This window comes from Schistocerca gregaria, chromosome 7 (assembly GCF_023897955.1).
Source record: "Schistocerca gregaria isolate iqSchGreg1 chromosome 7, iqSchGreg1.2, whole genome shotgun sequence".
NCBI classification, from domain to species: Eukaryota; Metazoa; Arthropoda; class Insecta; order Orthoptera; family Acrididae; genus Schistocerca; species Schistocerca gregaria.
In genome coordinates this window covers 306644984-306669734 of record NC_064926.1, presented here as the reverse complement: position 1 = coordinate 306669734, position 24751 = coordinate 306644984, and the positions used below count along the sequence as shown (strand labels likewise).

Genomic DNA, 24751 nt, shown 5'->3' with positions numbered 1-24751 from the left:
GGTTCCGGACTGCGTGCCTAGAACCGCGAAACCACCGCGGCCGGCCTTCCTGATTCCTTAAGTAACGTAACTATCCGGCGAACGGTCCGGGCACCTGGATGATTTCGTCCAGGATACCGAGCAGCATACATATCAGACGCCCGTTGGGCTTTATGATCAAAATAGCTACACATCAACGCAATATCAACCTTTTCCGCAATTGGTAAACGGTCCATTTTAACACGGGTAATGTATCACGAAGCAAAAACCGTCCGCACTGGCGGAATGTTACGTGATACCACGTACTTAGATATTTGTGACTATTACAGCACCATCTGTCACAATGCGAAAAAAGTGGTCCAACTAAAACATTCATATTTCTTTACGTACTGCATGAATATGTAATAAAAAATTGTGGGTCCTATTTTAAAAAAAAAAACGCAATTGATATCCGTTTGACCTATGGCAGCGCCATCTAGCGGGCCACCCATAGTGCCATCTGGTTTCCCCCTTCAAGCTAGACGAGTTTCGTTCTTTGCAGTTTTTTCATTTGATGCTTATTTCATTAGATATTTGGCCCGGTCACTATTAATGGACCACCCTTTATAGAATAAGTTCACAGATATATGAGTGGCTCGAAGACTTCTTAAATAATGGAAACCAGTATGTTGCCCACGATGTTGGGTGTTCATCAGAGAAGGGTATCGTCAGAAGTGCCCCAATGAAGTGTGATAGGACCGCTGTTGTTCTTTATACACGTAAATGATTTGGTGGGCAGCAGTCTGCGGTTGTTTGCTGGTCATGCCGTCGTGCCCGGTAAGGGTGGAAGTTGAGTAACTGCAGGAAGATACAAGACGACTTTGACAAAATTTCCAGTTGGGTGACGAATGGCGGCTAGCCCCAAATGTGGAAAAACGTAAGTTAAAGCGGATGAGTAGGAAGAACAAACCTGTAATGTTAGGATAAAGTATTGTTAGTGTCCTTCTTGACACAGGCAAGTCGTTTGAATATCTGGGCGTAACGCTGCAAAGCGATATGAGATGAAACGAGTATGTGAAAACTGAGATAGAAAAAGCAGATGGTCAACTTCGGTTTATTGGGAGAATTTTAGAAAAGAAAGGAGATCACATATAGGACGCTGGCGTGACATATTTTTGAGTACCGCTGGCGTGTTTGAATCCGTATCTGCTCGGATTGAAGGAAGATGTCGAAGCAATTCAGAGGTGAGCTGCTAGATTTGTTACCGAGATGTTCGAACAGAACTTAAAAATGTTACGGAGAGGCTTTGGGAGCTCAAATAAGAATCTGTGGAGGGAAGATGTCGTTCTTTTCGGAAAACGCTATTGACAAAATTTAGAGAACCGACATCTGAAGTTGACTGCCGAACGACACTGCTGTCGCCAGTACACATCGCGCTGAAGGACCATGAAGATAAGATACGAGAAATTAGAGCTCAATCGGAGGCGTACAGACAGTCGTTTTTCCCTCGGTCTATTTGCCAATTGAACAGGAGGGGATATGACAAGTAGTGATACAGGGAACCCTCCGCCACGCACCTTTCGTTGGCTTGCGGAGTGTCTATGTAGATGCAGAAACAGCAAACACAGCTTTGCTGAACCGCCTCTTGTTAACTGTGCCTACATCCCAGAGATCGAATACCACATCGATTAAAGTTCCTTTATTGATGACCTTAACTAGTCACTTGACTGAACGAACTTGATCTCGGGCACGATATGCTTGCCGCTATCGGAGGTACTTTGTACTGTTGTGCGTGGGGTATCGAGAGATGCTGGCGGTCAGGTGACCAAGATCTCGCATATTTCAGTTGAAAGCGTCAGTTACGGAGAGCGCAGCGTAATCATTGCGGTGATGGCGAACAAGACTTTATTTCTGGCCGCGCTTGTGGTCGTGTCCTGCGGTGAGTTTCTGCAACTAAAATGATTTTTAATCTTCCATTTAACCTGCATATGTTTCGTCTCATTACTGTAACTGTACACGCAGGCCCGATTAGATCAAACGCTCTGGATAGAATTTCCTATTGTTCCTTTAACTTTTCCTAGGTCTTTTATCGTAGCTTGCACTTTTGTTACTATGCCTGTTGAACAGTCATTTGCCCGATTGTACTTCGGATCTCACTTTCATCGGATATATTAACTACACGTAAATTTAATTAGAGCTTATCAGCTGTAACAGCAGCACACCTTACAAAATGAAGTAAAGTAAAGGTGTCTTCAACTCGTAGGTTCTTGTGAACGTTACAGTGCTTTACTAGCCATGGTCCTATTTGAGATAACGAATCGTTGTATTTTTTTTCGACGTTCGAAAAGTCAATAGCGTAGATTAATAACAGTTTAAAGTGGACACCAAATCTCGGTGCAGATTAGCATTTTCCACACGAACAAATCATTTCCAGAACTGAAAAACCGATGAGTGACAGAAGGAGTCCTAGGACAGGGAATCAAACAGGAGACCACCCGCTTTGCAGTCTAGTACTTACCCACTAAGGAACCGAGCCCTATGATAATGAAGCACAGTAGCTTAAACTGCACTGAGGCCACAGCGGTCAAGGGAAACATCTTTATATTGTGTCAGCCCTCTTTTTGTTCGGCCTACTGCGCTAACTCCGTGGCATGGACTTAACAAGTCGTTGGAAGTCCCCTGCAGTAATGTTCGCCATGCTGCCTCTAAAGCATTACAGTATTGCGGAAATGTTGTAGGTGCAGGATTTTGTTCACGAATTGACCTCTCGATTAAGTCCCATAAATAATAGACGGGAATCATATCGGGCTATTTGGGCGAACGAGTCGTTCGCTCCAGAATGTTCTTAGAACCACTCGAATCGAGATATGTGCAAATATTTAATCACCAAGCATGTAGATTATGCAGTACTTGTATAAACTACACAGTAACACAAAATATTTTTCCGTCTTTTAGGGCTACTTTTTCCGTCGGTATTTACATTCTGCTACTATATCGTGAGCTTCTCAGAAGACCTTTCAACAGAGGCCCCTTCCGTCTTGCAGATTCTACTCGCAGTATAAATCTTTGGTAGTTGTCTACCGTATTTCTGAATTTATCCCTATACTCGACGGTGTATCCTGGGATTGTAACTAGTAACAGGTCTGTCGTGTATTCTTACTACCTTCTGTTTCGCTTATACAGGTCCAGACCTTCTTAGTCAAGGGGTCATTGGTCATTGACCAGTCTGTTTGTTGTTGTGATCGTCATTCTGAAGACTGGTTTGATGTACCTCTCCATGTTACTCTATCTTGTGCAAGCCCTTTTTATCAGAATAACAACTGCAATCTACATCCTTGCTTACTGTTGTCTTACTCTCTAATTTTTACTCACCGCTTCCTCCCACACTTCCCTCGAGTACTAAATTGGTGATCTCTTGATGCCTCAGAATGTGTCCTTTCAGTCGATACCTTCTTTCGGTCAGGTTGTGCCACAAACTTCTTTTCTCCCTAGTTCTGTTCAGTACGCCCTTATTAGTTACATCATCTACTCATCTTCAGCGTTCATGGGCAGCATTACATTTCAACAGCTTCTGTTCTTTTCTTGCCTGAAGTGTTCATCGCTCATGTTTCAGTTACAAACGGGGCTACACTCCAGACAAATACCTCCAGGAAATAGTTTCTAACACTCACATCTATATTTGATGTCAATAAATTTATCTTCTTCACAGACGTTTTTCTTGCCGTTTCCAGTCTACATTGTACATCCTCTCTACTTCGGCCGTCATCAGTTACTCTACTGCCCAAATATCAAAATTCATCCACATGTTTTAAAGTATAATTTCCCAACTTAACCCTCAAAGGAAACAATTAGTCGACATAAAAGTTTTCTGGATATGATACCGCGTCATAACGTATAAATCTGCTGCTGCTGGAAAAAAATCAACGTTTCAGTCACGGTTGCAGCGGCCTTCTTCTGGGTCGTCTTCCACTTTTCGCAGTTTCAGTCAGTCATTGACGAATGCGCTCTCTGAAACTCTCAACAACCTCTAGTTCTTTCACCTCATCCATGTCCCACTACCTCAATGTCCTACCTTTTTGTAATCTCTTCAGTTTTAATCTGTAGTTTGTAAACAATAAATTGTGGGCAGAGTCCACATCCGCCTAGGGAAATGTCTAAAGTTTAAAATGTATCTGGAAACCTCTGTACTGCTATTTCATGATCAATCTGAAACCTCCAGTGTCTTCAAATCTCTTCCATGTATTCAGCCTTTTCAACATATATCTTAAAGCAACTGTTATCCCTGATTAAATTATGCTCTGTGCAAGATTCTACCAGGCGACTTCCTCTTTCATTCCTTTCCCCAAGCATATATCCATCTATTATTATTCTTTCTCTTCCTTTTCCTGGTACCGAATTCCATTACTGCTTCACAATTAACTTTTCCTCTCCCTTAACTATCTGAATAATTTCTTTATCTCATCATATATTTCTCCAGTCTCCTCATCATCCACGGACTATTTGGTACATAAATTTGTACTACTGTGGTGACTGTTGGCTTCGTGTCTATCTTGACTACGACAAAGCATTCAATATGCTGTTGATAGTAGCTTACCTACATCCCTCTTATTAAGTATTAGACCTATTCCTGTATTATCCCTATTTGATTTTTTATTTATAATCCTATAATCACTTGACAGGAAATCCCTTTCCTTCTGCCACCGATCTTCACTAATTCCCACCTTATCTAACTTTAGTCTGTCCATTCCCATTCTAAATTTTCTAACCTATCTGCCCAATTAAGGGATTCAACATACCACGCTGCGATCCGTAGCTTTGTTTTTCCTGATAACGACCTACACAGTACACTTTCTTTGGATTTTTTGCATCGTGGCTCTTCTTGAGTATTATAGGTTTTGGATACTGCTTAAACGAAAAACGAATAGCTCTGTTTATTACGTGTTTAATATACACCGTGAAACACTAGTCCAATAACTTCAAACTTTGTGCAGATGTTCATCACGTAACGAGTGTTAAATGAGTCAACGTTCATTTAATTCGGATCTAATTACCGACGTCCCGCAATAGTTATAATACTCTCTTTTATTCGTTGTGGCTTGGAAGCAAACGCCCTCTGAATGTCATCCTAAAGAATTTCTTGCCACCGCGTCATTTCAAGATGATTGACGGTTGGAGGTTTCTAGGACAGCAGACATCTTCCCATAGCATCCCTAACGTTCTCTATGGGTGACAAAATAGACGACAGAAGAGGCGGCGTTCCTAAAGGCATTACCTGTGCGGTGGCGTCTTACAATATCCTGCTGGAATATGACCTTTGGTGTCCTGGTAATGAAGGATGTCAAAACAAAACAGGATTGCCTCATGTTGGCTTCCATCAGCAATTGCTAAATCAGTATTGTAGCCATATCCAGTTCCTCCCCACAATACGATGCCACGGACTGGAGATATGTGGGACTCGATAATCGCTGCTTCCTCCATTCTTTCGCAGTGTCGCTTGCAGGTCCGTTAGTGTCGATGTGATCGTCACAGACAGATGCCAGTCAACGTTCCAGTTGTCTTTGGCTTTACAGCATCTTGTCTGTAGTATGGTGTTAGCGGTAAATGTTGCATGGTAACTTGAGTTTCCAACCTTCTTTCCAGTAATCTGTTCCCGTCAGTTTGTGGTTAATCCTCTCCGGCTTTCACCTCTCGTCTATTCATTGGTGTCATTCGAACAACCCTACGATCTTTTTGTGGTGTGGTTCTTCTGGAAGGATGTGTACCTACTCTACTTGCCACTCTGTCGTCCTGAATTTATGTCGCAAGCATTTGTTCTGCAGTCACTGCACTACGGCCAACTGTCTGTGCTATTTGTCAGTTTGATGTCCCATATCCCTCACACAGGGTTGTTATAGTTAAGAGTGCAGCAACTCACGGACTTCTAATGTGGGCTACAATTACAGTGTGGCAGCGATACTTTGTAGATATCCTAATATGTTAATGTGGAACCGATTTACGGTGAAAAAAATTAGTTGCAATTTTGTCCACCAGGTGCAAATCTGGTGCTGTACAGCCACTCGTCGATGTCTCTGGAGCTCATATTTATCAAATTGTGTAAGCAGAGGTTAATAATAAAGTCAACATTAAGCCTTTCTCTCTTATTTGACCATTTTTTCCAACGTCCAGTTCCTAATCCATTGAATACGGGAAGATTTGTCTCTGTCTTTCTTGCATTCACAGCAAGAGATTTGTACTCGATGTCCAAAATTGGAACTTATTTATTTCCAGCCTTAATCGGTTCTGCATTAACGCATTAGCATATCTACAAAGTTTCTCTACAACACGATAATTAGGCCCCACACACTACCTTAGTGAATAGCTGCACTTTAATTGTAACCATCGGTCCCAATGACAGACTATCTCACAGTCAGAAACTTGGCTATACGTTTCACGTACAAATCCTCTGCGCAAGCTCTGATGCGATATCCATCTGAAAAGATCCGTAATGTAAGACCCAACAGTTGTCTTGCACTCACATCGTTCTTCATCTGTAGAAATGATTATTTTTCTGTCTAAATATGCCGGTAATAGCCTCACGTAAGTACGAAATTTTAATCAATATATCCAAAAGCCGTGGAAATCCTGGATCGTCAGTTTGGAAGCATTATATCAAAGGGTTCATAGAGTGATTAATGTTTCGGTCAGTGCAGATTGTCGAAATTTTGAGAAAAATCAGAGTGAGCATTAGGGCTAAACGGGTAATATATAATATGCAAAAGAAGCAGGAGGGGACAATTAGTTTGGAAGACCGAGAACCAATTGCTCGGATCAAAAAGGCATTCTTGTCCAAGATAAGTCTTCTGATGTCAAACATTGACCTAAATTTGAGGAATAAATTACTGAGTGTCTGCATCTGGAACAAAGCGTTGTCTGGAAGAGAATGATGGACTGTGTCAAAACCAGAACAGAAGAAAATGAGAATGTTTGAAATATGGTGCTACAAAATGATGTTGGAAATTAAGTGTAGTGACAAGATGAAGAATGAGATTTTCTGCAGAATCGGCGAAGAAAGGAACACGTGGTAAACACTGACAGGAAGAGGGGGACAGGATGACGGGATGTGCGTTAATGCATCAGTAAATAACTTCCACGATGCTAGAGGGAGCTGCAGAGGGAGGAGACCTAGGTTGGAATACATCCAGCAAATAACTGAGGACATAGACTACGAGTGCTACTCTGAGGTGAAGAGGTTGGCACAGGAGAGGAATTCGTGACAGGCGCCGGCCTCTGTGGCCGAGCGGTTCTAGGTGCTTCAGCCCGGAACGGCGCGACTGCTACGGTCGCAGGTTCGAATCCTGCCTAGGGCATGGATGTGTGTGATGTCCTTAGGTTAGTTAGGTTTAAGTAGTTCTAACTTCTAGGGGACTAATGATTGCCGAAGTTAAGTCCCACAGTGCTCAGAGCCTTTTTTTTTCGTGACAGGCTGTATCAACCCAATTAGCAGCGTAACGACTCAGCCTCCGCATCTGTTGGCCAATCAGCGACCAGCGCGAGCACCTTCTCCATCTGAGGTTTACATTTAAGAACTGATCCAATTCCTTTCCAAGACGATAACAGGCCAGTGTGCCAGAGAGATAGCTTTTATTACTGCGTCACTACAAAAATTCCGTCTGTGCACCTGAACTCAACACAAGCGATTTGTTTTTCATCATGTACGTATCGCTGATATCTTTTTATAAACAACATAATAGCATTCCTAATCAGTAGATAACATTCACAATCAGTAGTCTGAGATTACAGATTAAACAAATACTAAGGCAAGGTCCGGTGGCTTAAGGAGATAAGCTTGACTGCACAGCCAGATACTGTCCCTTCTACTTGTACATCGAAGATCTACTGCGCAAACCATTGGACAGTGCGTGGAAATTTTGTTTCTCATTCCATTCGTGTAATGAGCCAGAAAAAATGTCTGTTTACATGCCTCTGCAGGCGCCCTAAACTCCTTTATCTGATTCTCGTGAGCCCTCCGCGAGATACGTGATGGTGGCAGCGTACTAATGGTTGTTGAATCTTCTCTGAAGTTCTCTAAATTTATCCAAAATACATCACGTGATCAAAAGTATCCGGACGCACCCAAAAACATAGGTTTTTCATATTAGGGGCATTGTGCTGCCACCTACTGCCAGGTGCGTCATTTCAGCGATCTCAGTAGTCATTACACATCGTGAGGTAGCAGAATGGGGCGCTCCACGGAACTCAAAGACTTCGAACGTGGTCAGGTGATTGGGCATCACTTGCGTCATACGTCTGTACGCGAGATTTCCACACTCCTAAACATCCACAGCTCCACTGTTTCTGATGTGATAGTGAAATGTGACGTGAAGGGACACGTGCAGCACAATAGATTGCAGGCCGACCTAGTCTGTTGACTGACAGAGACTGCCGACAGTTGAAGAGGGTCGTAATGTGTAATAGGCAGACATCTATCCAGACCATCACACAAGAATTCCAAACTGCATCAGGATCCACTGCAAGTATTATGACAGTTAGGCGCGAGGTGAGAAAACTTGGATTTCATGGTCGAGCGGCTGCTCATAAGCCACACATCACGCCGCTAAAAGTCAGACGACGGCTCGCTTGGTGTAAGGAGCATAAACATTGGACGGTTGAACAGTAGAAAAACTTTGTGTGACGTGACGAATCACGGTACACGGTAGGCGGTACACGCCGCTAAAAGTCAGACGACGGCTCGCTTGGTGTAAGGAGCATAAACATTGGACGGTTGAACAGTAGAAAAACTTTGTGTGACGTGACGAATCACGGTACACAATTTGGCGATCCGATGACAGTGTGTGGGTATGACGAATGCCCTGTGAACGTCATCTGCCAGCGTGCGTAGTGCCAATAGTAAAATTCTCAGGCTGTGATATTACGGTGTGGTCAAGTTTTTCATGGAAGGAGCTTGCACCCCCTGTTTTGCGTGGCACTATCAGAGCACAGGCCTACATTGATGGTTTAAGCACCTTCGTGCTTTCCACTCTTGAAGAGTAATTCGGAGACGGCGATTGCGTCTTTCAACGCTATCGACCACCTGTTCATAATGCATGGGCCTGTGGCGGAGTGGTTACAAGACAATAACATCCGTGTAATGGACGGACTTGCACAGAGTCCTGACCTGAATCCTATACAACACCTCTGGGGTGTTTTGGAACGATGACTTGGTGCCAGGCCTCACTGACCGACATCGATACCTCTCCTCAGTACAGCACTCCGTGAAGAGTGGGCTGTCATTCCCCAAGAAACTTTTCAGCACTTGATTGAAGGTATGCCTGCGGGAGTGGAAGCTGTCATCAAGGCTAAAGGTGGGACAACACCATGCTGAATTCCAGCATTACCGACGGAGATCGCCATGAACTTGTAAGCCATTTTCAGCCAGGAGTCCGGATAGTGCAGTTTCACGGTACTAACCACACCTGTCTTCTGACGATTCCCATTCTAGTTTCCAGAGCATTTCTTTACACTTCGGAACGGGCTGCACCGAATTGTGCTTCCTCCATAACTGAATGTTCGGCACAGATGGCAGCTGTGCGGAAGACTCGATTCGTCGTACGGCCTCGTGATGGCAGTTCAGGAGCTACTGGAATGAGTAACGACTCCAGATCTGGAAAGTCGGGAAAAAGTTGGGAGAGCGGTGCGCCGGCCACAAGCAGCTCGTTAAAGTAACCTCTGGTGTGCCACAGGGGATTGTTATGGGACCATTGCTTTTCACAATATATATAAATGACCTAGAAGATAGTGTCGGAAGTTCGATGCGGCTTTTCGCGGATGATGCTGTAGTATATAGAGAAGTTGCAGCATCAGAAAATTGTAGCGAAATGCAGGAAGATCTGCAGCGGGTAGGCACTTGCTGCAAGGAGTGGTAACTGACCCTTAACATAGACAAATGTAATGTATTGCGAATACATAGAAAGAAGGATCCTTTATTGTATGATTATATGATAGCGGAACAAACACTGGCAGCAGTTACTTCTGGAGAATACACTCCTGGAAATTGAAATAAGAACTCCGTGAATTCATTGTCCCAGGAAGGGGAAACTTTATTGACACATTCCTGGGGTCAGATACATCACATGATCACACTGACAGAACCACAGGCACATAGACACAGGCAACAGAGCATGCACAATGTCGGCACTAGTACAGTGTATATCCACCTTTCGCAGCAATTCAGGCTGCTATTCTCCCATGGACACGATCGTAGAGATGCTGGATGTAGTCCTGTGGAACGGCTTGCCATGCCATTTCCACCTGGCGCCTCAGTTGGACCAGCGTTCGTGCTGGACGTGCAGACCGCGTGAGACGACGCTTCATCCAGTCCTAAACATGCTCAACGGGGGACAGATCCGGAGATCTTGCTGGCCAGGGTAGTTGACTTACACCTTCTAGAGCACGTTGGGTGGCACGGGATACATGCGGACGTGCATTGTCCTGTTGGAACAGCAAGTTCCCTTGCCGGTTTAGGAATGGTACAACGATGGGTTCGATGACGGTTTGGATGTACCGTGCACTATTCAGTGTCCCCTCGACGATCACCAGAGGTGTACGGCCAGTGTAGGACAACACTCCCCACACCATGATGCCGGGTGTTGGCCCTGTGTGCCTCGGTCGTATGCAGTCCTGATTGTGGCGCTCACCTGCACGGCGCCAAACACGCATACGACCATCATTGGCACCAAGGCAGAAGCGACTCTCATCGCTGAAGACGACACGTCTCCATTCGTCCCTCCATTCACGCCTGGAGGCGGGCTGTACGATGTTGGGGCGTGAGCGGAAGTCGGCCTAACGGTGTGCGGGACCGTAGCCCAGCTTCATGGAGACGGTTGCGAATGGTCCTCGCCGATACCCCAGGAACAACAGTGTCCCAGATTTGCTGGGAAGTGGCGGTGCGGTCCCCTACGGCACTGCGTAGGATCCTACGGTCTTGGCGTGCATCCGTGCGTCGCTGCGGTCCGGTCCCAGGTCGACGGGCACGTGCACCTTCCGCCGACCACTGGCGACAACATCGATGTACTGTGGAGACCTCACGCCCCACGTGTTGAGCAATTCGGCGGTACGTCCACCCAGCCTCCCGCATGCCCACTATACACCCTCGCTCAAAGTCCGTCAACTGCACATACGGTTCACGTCCACGCTGTCGCGGCATGCTACCAGTGTTAAAGACTGCGATGGAGCTCCGTATGCCACGGCAAACTGGCTGACACTGACGGCGGCGGTGCACAAATGCTGCGCAGCTAGCGCCATTCGACGGCCAACACCGCGGTTCCTGGTGTGTCCGCTGTGCCGTGCGTGTGATCATTGCTTGTACAGCCCTCTCGCAGAGTCCGGAGCAAGTATGGTGGGTCTGACACACCGGTGTCAATGTGTTCTTTTTTCCATTTCCAGGAGTGTATCTGGGATTATGCGTGCGGAACGATTTGAAGTGGAATGATCATATAAAATTAATTGTTGGTAAGGCAGGTACCAGGTTGAGATTCATTGGGAGAGCCCTTAGAAAATGTGGTCCATCAACAAAGGAGGTGGCTTACAAAACACTCGTTCGACCCATACTTGAGTATTCCTCATCAGTGTGGGATCCGTACCAGATCGGATTGACGGAGGAGATAGAGAAGATCCAAAGAAGAGCGGCGCGTTTCGTAACAGGGTCATTTGGTAGCCGTGATAGCGTTACGGAGATGTTTAGCAAACTCAAGTGGCAGACTCTGCAAGAGAGGCGCTCTGCATCGCGGTGTAGCTTGCTGTCCAGGTTTCGAGATGGTGCGTTTGTGGATGAGGTATCGAATATATTGCTTCACCCTTCTTATACCTCCCGAGGAGATCACGAATGTAAAATCAGAGAGATTCGAGCGCGCAGGGAGGCTTTCAGACAGTAGTTCTTCCCGCGAACCATACGCGACTGGAACAGAAAAGGGAGGTAATGACAGTGGCACGTAAAGTGCCCTCCGCCACACACCGTTGGGTGGCTTGCGGAGTATAAATGTAGATGTAGACATACCATGTCCGCATGATAGTGCAAGGCAAAGGATGACATGGCGGCCGGTCGACATACTTTGGGCCTTCGAGGCCTGTAGCAGGAGCCCGTATACCGATTTTTTACGATCGCAGCAGAGCGTCTCTGAATTATTTCGATGTCTTCTGTCTTGCCCATGAGATAAGCACTCCAAACACTGGAACAATATTCTAGAATTGGTCCCACTGGCGTCTCGTATGCGATTTCCTTTTCAAACTGCATTCTAATTTTCCAAGACCCTTCTCGGAAATCTAAGCCTTCCACTCCTAGTGCTGATTTTACGTGACTGTCGTCAAACAGCTACACACCGCCCTTTCCATGCCATATGTTGCACAAACTCATTGTCTCCTTTGTCACGTGTAATCTGTAAAATTACACATATTTCGCGTTCGTCAAGAAGAGGTGTAAATGACTGAGGTGTTAATATCTCTGATAAATCTCATTTTTATAATGGATAAATAAGCAAATGTCTCTCACAAAATGTCTTTTCAAGTCTCGGATAGGTAAATTCGCTTTGAAATACTTTTACATTTAATTTCCAACGTTGTAATGCATCGAAGTAAAACGAACGAACATTTTTATTCTGAAAGGTAAAAGTCGACGGAAAATTTTCTTTACTGGGTTCACTCTTTAAAACCTGAAAAGAAGAGCTAGACGCATTTGGAAGACCTAGCTAATCTGTAATATTCTGTAGAATTAAATCCGTGCGAAAGTAGAGATAACAGAATTATGCTCCGTACCTCTTGGAAGCTCAGGGAACATAAATAGAGAGCCGGCCGGAGTGGCCGTGCGGTTCTAGGCGCTGCAGTCTGGAACCGCGAGACCGCTACGCTCGCAGGTTCGAATCCTGCCTCGGTCATGGATGTGTGTGATGTCCTTAGGTTAGTTAGGTTTAACTAGCTCTAAGTTCTAAGAGACTAATAACCTCAGACGTTGAGTCCCATAGTACTCAGAGCCATTTGAAACATTTGAACCATCAATAGAGAACTTTGGGAAAACAAAGGCACACAAAGCTATTCGGTAATTTACGGTGAAGAGTGGCATAAAGGTAAGGCCAAACATAAAGGGTCTCCGGGTAACTACTGCAGTCTAATCCTTCTGAATGTGCTTATTGTATTCATCTCTACGTTTTTTATCCCCTACACTTCCCTCCAGTACTAAATTGGTGATCCCTTGAGTCTCAGAATGAGTCCCATCAACCGATCCCTTCTTTTGGTCAAGTTGTGTCACAAATTCGTTGTCTCCCCAATTCTATTCAGTAGCTATTCATTAGTTGCGTGATGTACCCATCTAATCTTGAACATTCCTCTGTAGCAGCACCTTTGAAAGGCTTATATTCTCTTCTTATCTACATTCAAAACAAATTTCTCTTCTGCAGAAACCCTTTTCTTGCCAATGCCAGTCTTCAATTTATACCGTCACTTCTTTGGTGATCATCAGTTACTTCGCTACACAAATACCAAAACTCATCTACTACTTAAAGTGTCTCGTTTCCCACACTGTTTGTATCATCAACCATTGATTTAATTCGACTGCACTCCATTATTCTTGTTTTGCTTCGATTGATGATCATCTTATATTCTCCTTTCAAGACATTTTCCATTCCGTTCAGCAACTATTCCATGTCTTTTGCAGTCTCTCACAGAATTACAACGTGATCGACAAACCTTAAGGTTTTTATTTCTTCTCCCTGACCTTTAATACCTATTCAATATTTTTCTATAGTTTCCTTTACATATTAAATGACCACGGAGATGCGCTACAACCCTGTGTCACTCCCTTCTCAGCCACTGCTTCCCTTTCATGCCCTGCTACCTGGTTTCCACATAAGTTGTAAATAGCATTTCGCTCTCTGTATTTTAGCCCTACTTCCTTTAGAATTTCAGACAGAGTATTCCAGTCAACACTGTGAAATCTTCTGTAAGTCTACAATTACTATAAACGTATATTTCCCTTTGCCTAACCAATCTTCTTAGATAAGTCATAGGATCAGCATCAGGTCGTATGTTCCTACATTTCGCCGAGGTCCAAACCGGTCTTCCCGAAGGTAAGTTTCTACAATTTTTTTTCCATTCCTCTGTTAGGAATTCGTGTTAGTTGGGGGATATTTAAGGAGGACCAAACAGCTAAGGTCATCAGTCCATTCGTGTTAGTATTTTACAGCCAGGAGTTATTAAACTGACAGTTAGATAATTTTCACACTTAGGCACCTGATTTCTTTGTAATTAGAATTATTATATTCTTCTTGAAGTCTGAGGAATTTCGTCTGTTTCATACATCTTGCTCAACAAGAGAATGAATTTTGTCTGGGCTGGTTCTACCAATGCTATCAGTAGTCCTGACGGAATGTCGTCTACTCCAGGCGCCTTGTTTCGACTTAGGTCTTTCAGTACTGTGTCAAATTCATCTCATGGTATCATATATCTTTTCTCATCTTCACCTACGTCCTCTTCCATTCCTATGATATTTCCTTAAAGCTCATATTCCTTGTACAGACACTCTACATGACTCTTCCACTTTTCAGCTTTCCCTCCTCTGTTTAGCAATGGTTTTCCATTTGAGCTCTTGATATTCGTACCATTATACCACACGAAGCTTTTTCTTATGTGGAAAGGTTTAAAACGACCTAGATTAGCACTGATGCATGGAAGAAATCTCTGTCGCAATGAATCCCACATGCAGTGGCCTACTGTGGAGAACTGCGAGTGGTGCGACAGTCTTCTACGACACGAGCTCAAACAATCTATGAACTTTCAAATGCTACGTGTAAGCGAGGCAATAAAATGAGTTTCATGTGAACCCGAGCAATGCCTTCGGTCTCCTGTCAACGTTGTCCCCGGTGAAACAGAACTCGAAGCACTGGCGGTGAACCTAAGGGTTAAAACTTAACCATACCCAGCCGTGAGAGCGTTTTGAACATCCCATGTAAGAAACAGATTCTTGTGGTACGCCGGTATGTTGTGTTCCTGTGTATTTCCCATAATTAATGTATTGCGAGAAGTTGTAGGAAAAGAGTTCTACGTTTTCTAGACTATTGTCTATGTTTCACATTTTCTTCTTCTATGTGTGTCCAGAAAGTTGGTCGTACCTTTTTGTTATCTCCTGTGGACTGTAAAACTAGATCTTCCTATACTTCGCGAGAGGACCACAAGGAGAAAGATCCCGAAAGTGATAAAATTCTCGATGTATGCAATAGAAAGTGTTACCCACACTGCAGCAGGTTGTGAAATATGTATGCATATGTTCAGAGAAAAAGAAACCAGCGCACCATAAAGGAATCATCCGAATCGGATGCAAGTAGGTATACGGTATGTACATGTACATACAAATGCTTACTATTTCAGAAAAACGGAATGATTTATTCAAGACAAAGAGTTTCACGAACTGAGAAAATCAATAACGGGTTGGCCGACCTTTAGCCCGTATTCAAGCAGTTATGCGCTTGGATGTTCTCCTGAGTGATATCAAACCAAATTCTGTCCAACTGGACAAGTAGATCGTCAAAATCGGAGATCCCTGGAGCGGCCGGCCTCCAAACGCTCTCAGTTGGGGAGAGATCTGGCGAACTTGGTGCTCTAACAACCCTACCACAGCAAAGGTCAAAAATTAAGTATGATTGTAGTGTTGCTCCCGCGGCTAAATATAGCATTTTCGGGCAATAACAAAGTTATATTATGTGGCAGGTGTCATTAGGGCAAAGTTAAAAAGTCATTTCATGAAATAATGGATAAATTAGGCACTCATCTTTTCGTGTTTCCCACGCTGGTCTCGTTGTGAACTCATGGCTCAATCGTCGAAAATTTTGGTACTGATGATTCCAAGCTCGGATGCAAAGAGGCCTAGGTGTTATTCTGCGATATTCAAAAGTTTTATAGATGTGTTTCATAAACTATTCTTGAAGATTAAACTTGAGCAAATTAGGGCAATGGTGATGTAAAAAAGTAATCAGTACTACGAATTTAAGTTACACTCCTTTTTTTATTACTTTCGTTGCAACATCACTTCGCAATATAAAACATACTTGAAAATATCTTCCTCACTTTTAAAGTTCACATTTCATAAACTGACCACATTTTGCGTCTTTTCAACATGACAATGAAGACTTGACTCTCTAATAACCACCCACACGCACAAAAATCAGAGTTGCAAGTTCGTCAAAGACCATAGTGACAAAATAAAGAATACTCATAAGAATAATATCATTGCAATATAAACATATCGATGTATCAAAGTACCTCTACATTAATGGAATCAAATCTGAATGTTGTCACAGAAATATGTTAACAAATTTTACAGAAACACAGTAGAATATTGCTGGTAACGAGAGGTTGAGGTGAGGTGAAGTAATGGTTACGTAATTCAAGTACCATTACAGTGTCAAAGTAAGGTTGGCAGGCACGAAGACACTAGAACCTCTCGTCTTGTGCAGTCGGGCATCGATTTGCTGCAATGTAAACTCAGCACGGCTTGCCATGAAAGGCAACAAAACAGGGCGTAGAATATAGTCGATGTACCGCTGTGATGTAAAGATGCTGCGGACGTCAACCAAAGTGGTCCTGCTATGAAAAGAAATCACACCCCAGGTCAGCGCTTCTGGTTGTCGGGTCGTTTGGTGGTTGGCATCCAACAGCTCTCAGGGGTGTCTCCAAACACGTCTTCGGCCTGGAATCTCGTTGACAGGAGTGGAATTGTCTTCAGTGATGAGTCAGAATGACCAGCAAAGACTCTCTGGGGACACTGCAGACAGCGGTGGTATACCAATCTATCGCCCTCCAGCCGTCCCGGCAGCCAGGGCTGATGGCCTCGAGCGTCATTTCTTTTCCTAGCAGCATCCTTTCGATTGGCAATCGCCGCACCCTTGCAGGACACCGATACGTGGACGATATTCTAGTCCGTTTTGTTGCCCTACGTGACAAGCCATCCTGGTCTTACTTTTCATCAAGATAATGCCCTGCTGCACACGGGTGAGTTTCTACTGCTTGTCTTGTGCTTAACAAAACCTACCTTGGTCAGCAAGTCGCCGGATCCCTCCTCACTTCAGAACGTTTGGAGCATTATGGGCCGGGTTCTCCAACCTGCTCGGGATTGACAATATGTGCACCAGTTGGACAGAATTTGGCACGATATACCTCAGTAGGGCATCGGCGACTATGTCTAACAATGCCAAACCGCTTAACTGCTTGCATGAGGGCCAGAGGTGGACCAACACGCTATTGACATACTCAATTTGTGAATCTATGTCTCTTATAAATCATGCAAATTTTCTGACATAGTAGTGGTTTGTTTGTCTGTACGTGTACATCTCATACACCGACTTTCGTCTCATTCAGACAATTCTTTCGTGTTGCGAAGCTCTTTTTTTATTTTTATTTTTGTCTCAGAGTTTATATTCAAATACAAATTTCGCAATTGTGGTGTTTCCAACAGGTAACGATCTCTGAAAAGATAAGGAGTAAAAATGGTTGTATTTACATATGGGTGCAAATGTATTGTACCTATGTACAGTAAAATGTATAGCACGAAATGCTGTGACTGACTACTGTTACACAAGGCGTGCGAAGTGGCCATACGACTGTACCACCACATCCGATCCATCAGCTGGGATAGATATTATCGATATTCCTCTACATGGAAACGCAGAAGTGTGCTCGAGCACCATCGTGTTGTAGCCGAATTATCCTTCTCACTACCAAAGGCACGTCTTTCAGCCAGGAACTCTCGGTGACCACCAGCAGGAAGTGCAGATGTACAATGAGGTGACAAAAGTCATGGGATGGCGATATGCACATATCTCGACGGCGGTAGTATCCTGTGGTCAAGGTTTATAAGGGCAGTGCGCTGGTGGAGCTGTCATCTGTACTTAGATGATTCATGGGAAAAGATGTCCGACGTCACTCTGGCCGCAGGGCGGGATGGCAGTAGGAGCTAGATGTATGGGACATTCCATTTAGGAAACAGTGTCAAGAGTGTGCGGAGAATACCAAATTTCAGGCTTTGCCTCTCATCGCGGACAACCCAGTGTCCGACGGCCTTCACTTAAAAACTGGGAGCAGTGCCGTTTGCGTAGATTTGTCAGTGCTAACAGACAAGGAACACTGAGTGAAATAGCATCAGAAATCAATGTGGGTCGTACGAGGAACGTATGGGCTATGGCAGCACACCGCTAACATCAGAACATCGCCAGGAGTTCCGGTCCCTCACCGTATTGGTTGGACCCTAGACAACCATAACACCGTGGCCTGGTCAGATGAGTTGGTAAGAGCTGATGGTTCAAGTGTGGCGCAGACCCCACGAAGCCATGGATCCAAGTAGTCAACAAGGCATTGTGGTGTCTCCATAATGGTGTGGAGTGTGTTCACATGGAATAGACTGGGTCCTTGATCCAGCTGAACCGACCAGTGACTGGGAATGGTTATGTACGGCGACTTGGAGACAACTTTCAGCCATTCAAGTATGGATTATGGGCGACAATGTACCACGTTATCGGGCCGCAATTGTTCGCGATTGCTTTGGAGAACTTTCAGGAAAATTCGAGCGGATGATTTGTTCACCGAAATCACACGATATCCCATCGAACATTTATGGAACACAATCGAGAGGTCAGTTCGCGTGCAAAATCCTCCACCGTCAACACTTTCACAATTATGGACGTCTATAGAGGCAGTACGGCTTAATATTTCTGCTGGGGACTACCCACGACTTGAGTCGGTACCACATCGAGCTGCTGCACTAAGCTGGGCAAAAGGATGTCTGACACGATCTTAGGAGGAACCCCGCGACTTGTGTCACTACAGTGTACCTCGACTGTGAGGGGTTGTGGATGACTGGACCCACGAGGCCGTCGCAAATCATCACCGCGAAAACGTTGAACTGAACCGGTACTGATGTTTCGCTGTCCTTACACCATACTATGAGGATGCTTCGTGGCCCACAGTGTTGTGCGGATTGACGATAACACTCCTTCTATAGGTAACATCTGTGAATAGCGTTCGTGACGGAATTCGTAGCACCGTAATGGGCTGTTAGGCAAATCAGCGACAAAATTGTCGCCGCGGAGTCAAGTGTGTAGGTAATAAGTTGTGTTTATGTTGAAAGTGATACGGATAGTGGAAGCTGGGGTGGACAATGTTCCACGTGGTTGTGCGGCTTACCCCATGCTGGTGGGCCAGCTATCGTGTGCTGATTGTTGTTGTTGTGGTCTTCAGTCCTGAGACTGGTTTGATGCAGCTCTCTATGCTACTCTATCCTGTGCAAACTGCTTCATCTCCCAGCAGCCTACATCCTTCTGAATCTGCTTAGTGTATTCATCTCTGTGGTCTCCCTCTACGTGTGCTGATATTGGTGTCATATTCTACAACGCACACCCCTGTTCCTCTAAGACCCGAGAACATACCAGCCGGCAGGCCTATCATGGTTATCCCTTCCCGTGAATTGGCCTGTCTCACACTAACTACGAAACGCTGTCGCAAGTAGTTTGTGGGGCGGTTTCTGTCGTCGGGATACTTATCCCGATACAGTCGCCCATTGCCATTTGCCTGTTCTTGTGTAAGGACCATGTCGGCTTATTCCTTGCTGGCTTATTGGGCCGTCGTCTCTCAGCGCTGCACTACATGATACACGTCCACACCAGAGTCGCCAACAGCAGTGGAGCGGTTGCCGCCTGGCACCGATGCTGCTGTCTCGAGTGTGAACCTAAAATACAAGTACAAACAGAATATTTCCACTTGCCTGGTTTGTCCTTGTCGTAGCTTTTCATCACCTAAACCTACAATGTCAAAAATCTTTCATGTCCACCTTCAAGTGGATGTATCTCCCATTGGCACCCATTTCTTGCCATATGTCTAGATGACTGTTTTATTCCTTATTCTCTCAGGAATCATTTCCTGTAGTTTGTCCACATTTACCAAAATCATCATGTATTTTCAATTGTCTGAGAAACTTTCTAGACACAAGCGAATTTTCCTTCCCGATGAAAACGGAAGTGCCCTAAAAACTATCCATCGAGTTTATTTTTTGCTGTTCACGGACCTTAATTTAATTTTAATTGCCCCCGTTGAGTGGCTTCCGGTGCTGGCAAACATCGCTCCTGCTTCCATACGTAGAGAGAAAGCAAACCAGGATATAGTAGAAAAAACTGTAGCAAAACCAAGGCTACCCATACATGCCGACATGGGAGGACCCACGAGACTCAAGTCCAGGAAACCTATCGTCTGGAGCAGAACATTGGGCACAGAGGGTCTCGATGCTGAATGGAAGCATGCATGGCAGGGTCTGAGAAGAGGCGTCGTGGAAAACCATCACCTAATCCACGACCCAACCAAAAGTGTTGAAGGCTTCAATCTCAACGGGGAACACTGGTCGCCTCTGAACAGGTTTCGCACGGGAGTTGGACGATGCAGACAGCAAACAACCAAATGGGGCTTTACAGACGATTCGTGTTGTGACTGTGGCGAGGTACAAACAATGGACCATCTTCTGGTTTGTAACATTCATGGCTTCAGAGACGGCTCTCTGATGTCGCTCCACAAGTTAACGGACAATGCCAGGAAATGGCTCCATAATCTTAATGTTACTGTGTAATTAATTGTCTTCAATTTATATGATTTTTGTTCCATTTAATGTAATAATGTAGTTCCCCTGACATAATTGTAATGTAATAACTGATATAATTTGTTTCCGCATTGTAAGCTCCAAACGTTTATTTTGATTTATATTAATCTTTCCTGTTCTTTGTAAAATGTATCTGGCAGATCGAACGAGAAATAAAATAAACGGACCTTAAATTGGATGCGTGTATTCTATGGGATCACAAACTGAATAATATGGACCATTTTCGGAAGCCACGAGCAAATATCACGTTACTTCTTGGAGGGCAACTTTCTCGCCAGATCACAAATCTGTGGTTCCATTGTAGGTTATGTTGAAAAATGGGCCACAATTCTCCCATAAACCTATTCCTACCTGATAAGCACTATTTCTGTTAGGGAGAAAGAGGCAGTTTGTCACAATTAAATCTGTAGCTAAATTACGTCTCTCTACTCCATGTATAACGCTGCATTGTGTTGCTTCTAGCTCTAGGATGAATGATACCCAAGGAACATTACGGAAGTTTCTGGATGCTTTTTATTTCTTAGTGGACGCGTCTTGGCTCCCATGGACTCCTCAGCTGCAAGTAAGAGACGAGGAAACTGTGGAGGTGCCCGGAAACGACTTCAACATCCACCACTTCAACGCTAGCACCATTTGCCTGCGACTGTCAACCGCTATCTCCATCCAGCTGCAGTACACGACCGCCGACAATCAGGTAAGTCTACATGTTCCCTGGGATGCTCTGAACGTTAGAAAGAGCTCATCACAAACTTTTTGCGTAGAGCGCTTGTCTACTAAACGTGCGAGGTGGCTATAATTTCGCACTTGCAAGCACTCATCTACATGCTGGGTGATCAAAAAGTCAGTATAAATTTGAAAACTGAATAAATCACGAAATAATGTAGATAGTGAGGTACAAATTGACACACATGCTTGAAATGACATGGGGTTTTACTAGGAAAAAAAAAATACAAAAGTTCGAAAAATTGTCCGACAGATGGCGCTTCATCTGATCAGAATAGCAATAATTAGCATAACTAAGTAAGGCAAAGCAGAGATGTTGTTCTGTACAGGAAATGCTCGATATGTCCACCATCATTCCTCAACAACCGACCACGGCATAGCAGCCCGATAATCATAATGGACACGTCAACAGAATACCGTAAAATGAAATCGTGCAGAGCTTCTGTGTGGTCAAACCAATGTGTTATTGCTTGCAGCTCGCCTGAAACAAGACAAGTAATATGTGTAGCTTTGTGATCCCCGTTGATTGACTGGGCGGGGTGGCGCAGTGGTTAGCACACTGGACTCGCATTCGGGAAGACGACGATTCAAACACGCGTCTGGCCATCCCGATTTACGTTTTCCGTGGTTTCCCTAAATCGCGTCAGGAAAATGCCGGGTAGTCGAGGAATAATGTTGTGAACAGCACTGTAAAGTATGTCCGAAGTTTTGGTGAGGCATTGGCGTCGAATGTTGTCTTTCAGCATCCCTAGAGATGTCGGTCGATCACGATACACTTGCGGCTTCACGTAAGCCCAAAGCCAATAATAGCACGGACTGGGATCTGGGAACCTGGGAGGCCAAGCATGACGAAAGTAGCGGCTGAGCAAACGGCCATCACCAAACGACGCGCGCAAGAGGTCTTTCACGAGTCTAGCAATATGGGTGGCGCGCCATGCTGCATAAACATCGTACGTTCCAGCAGCTGTTTATCAGCCAGGCTGGGGATGATGCGATTCTGTAACACATCGGCGTACGTTTTGCTGTCCAGAGCCATCTGTCGGACTTTTTGTGAACTTTGTTTGTTTTTGTTCTAATAAAACCCCATGTCACTGCAAGCATGTGTGTCAACTTTTACCTCTCTATCTACATTATTCCGTGGTTTATTAAGTTTTCAAATTTATACTGACTTTTCGATCACCCGGTACTTTGCCATGATCTATAACCGAAATTAGGAATCATTTGGTATGTTGTACGTCGTATGTATGAATATTCAAAGAACACTGACTGTCACGTACACCTTGTAAATAGCTGTTAAGGCTTTTGTATGGAAGATGACGGAGTGTCTTTATTATCAAAACGGCGTAATGAATGATTGCCTATATTACTAGAGGTTGTAACGCCAGTGGAAATGAAACGACAGGCGTAACTCCAGCCCTGGGTGGAAAAGCCCGCACAGGTGTGTTGGTCCTGCTTCACACTGGAAGTGCCAGGACGGACGGTCTGGACGACTGAGCGCCGGAGCACAATACAGCGGCGGTTCGCCGGTATTGTAGTGGGACTGGAAGGATAACCGGATATACTTCGGAAACTGTGAAAATCTTGGACGCAGCAGGGAGGAACGAGGAAGCGTTACCTCGGAAATCGCAGGCTCGGTTGTTTCCGAGGATTTTTACTCTGAAAAGCGTACCATTGTATGGGTATAGATATTTCCCCTCAAACTATCCGCGCTGGACGACAAAAGTCTAAAATATGGTTGGTCGGCGTTCCGAAGAATCTGTAGAGAGTGGGAATATTCCATGGTTTCGAGAATATGATTCGACTTCTGAGTTATGAGGAAGGGGAGCCGAGTTTTGCTGGGAAGCCAGCAGTGAAGAGAAGAGGTCTTCCGTTTTGAGGGCCCAGGTTTGACAGTCGCTCAGTATCAGCTTTTGTTGGTAAGACGGACTTGCTGTATTTGCTCTCAGGAGATTTATAATTAGAACGGCTGGGCAGTGTACTGTTGCGAACTTAAACGATTCTGGACTTCACCTCCGGGTTGGTAGTCGTCGTTGAGTACGCAGCGTTCAGTGATTGAGAGTACTTCTTCTGCCCGTACTCACGTTGAGACGTTATCTGAACTTCGTCCTTGTGTATGGGAGTTCGCGTTTCTCGTCTTTAGAACAGTGAGAGAGGAGAAGATGGTATTAGAGTATACTAGTCAGAGCACCGCCTTCTGCCGTCCTAGTGTCTGAAAGAGTTTATTTTATGGCTGGAGTTTTTCCATCATCGCAGACGTGTACGAGAACCATCACTTCGACATACGGTAATATTGCTAATTGCTTCGGCTTATGAGGGCTGTAAGGCTAAACAGCTGTAATCAGGTAAGTTTTATATCCACTGAGGTTGCACACCACTGTAGATCATCTTTGAAAGTACTGTCTTCTAGTGCTAGGTACGTAGATGTCAGTCGTCTCGCGTTTTTCATATTAGATCGCGTAGTCATAAAAAGGGCAGATTTGGGAAATTGATCAGTCCTAATAGTTAGAAAATTCATTTGTATCTCTTTATGTCCATTGGACATTGATATACAAACATTTGTAATATAAAGGAGTTTTAATGTACAATAAATGTATAAGCGGAAACAGCATTTATCATTTGGTAGTTACTAGTTACCTTAATCATTCATTTATGTTTATGTTGTAATTTATATGTTAAAGTCCAAGAAGGAGGAGATGATTACCATTAAGATATCCTAAGATCTGCTTCAGCGGGTAGTCAAACAGGGGCAAATCTTCCTTTTCGCGTTCAGTATTTCCGTTGCGCAAATTCTATTTACACCCACCTGGAGTAGCGTCTTGGAAATGTTTCCTAGCTCGAATTTCTGATTTTCTGTTTACTGTAGTTAATTTTCATAACAACCACTAAACCATCAACACTACGATCATTACCATCCCCATCAGCATCTCAACCTCTACAATCAGCAAGCCTGCCACCAAATTCATTTTAACCGCTACCAAACATCGCTTATTAAGAAATAGACTGAATTGTGTTAATCAATGAACGTCCGTAATCAATTATGTTAAAATGAATTCGGTTATATGTGTATTACTATGTAAGATGCATTTAGGGTTGACGACCCCCCCTCCCCCTCCCCTACCAGTCGTGCAATCCATTCACGTTTCCTAGCAGGTGGTCCGTCGCTCCTCCTTCTTCCGCAAACACTGCTCCCTACTGTCAGATAAGCATCCTATACAGCATTACAAGAGAAGTTGTGTTTTCTATTCCTCTAAAGAAGTGAGATGAGCCAATCAACGAGGCTGGTTGGGTGGTTAATTTGATGGACGGGACCAAACAGTGAGGTCTTCGGTCCCATCGGATTAGGGAAGGATGGGGAAAGAAGTCAGCCCTGCCCTTTCAAAGGAACCATCCCGGAATTTGCCTGAAGCGATTTAG

The 24751-nt window shown here is 44.5% G+C and overlaps 1 protein-coding gene across 1 annotated transcript in view; it reads left to right on the top strand.

The window, feature by feature from the left end:
- Window positions 1–1746: 1746 nt before the first annotated feature.
- The window catches only part of LOC126281552 (uncharacterized), a 40808-nt gene continuing 17803 nt past the window's right edge, over window positions 1747–24751 (top strand). Inside the window, exons 1-2 of the mRNA XM_049980617.1 lie at window positions 1747–1897; window positions 21139–21308. Of these exons, the coding sequence (XP_049836574.1) occupies window positions 1849–1897; window positions 21139–21308 (219 nt within the window). The 5' untranslated portion in view covers window positions 1747–1848. The remainder of the gene's footprint in view (window positions 1898–21138; window positions 21309–24751) is intronic.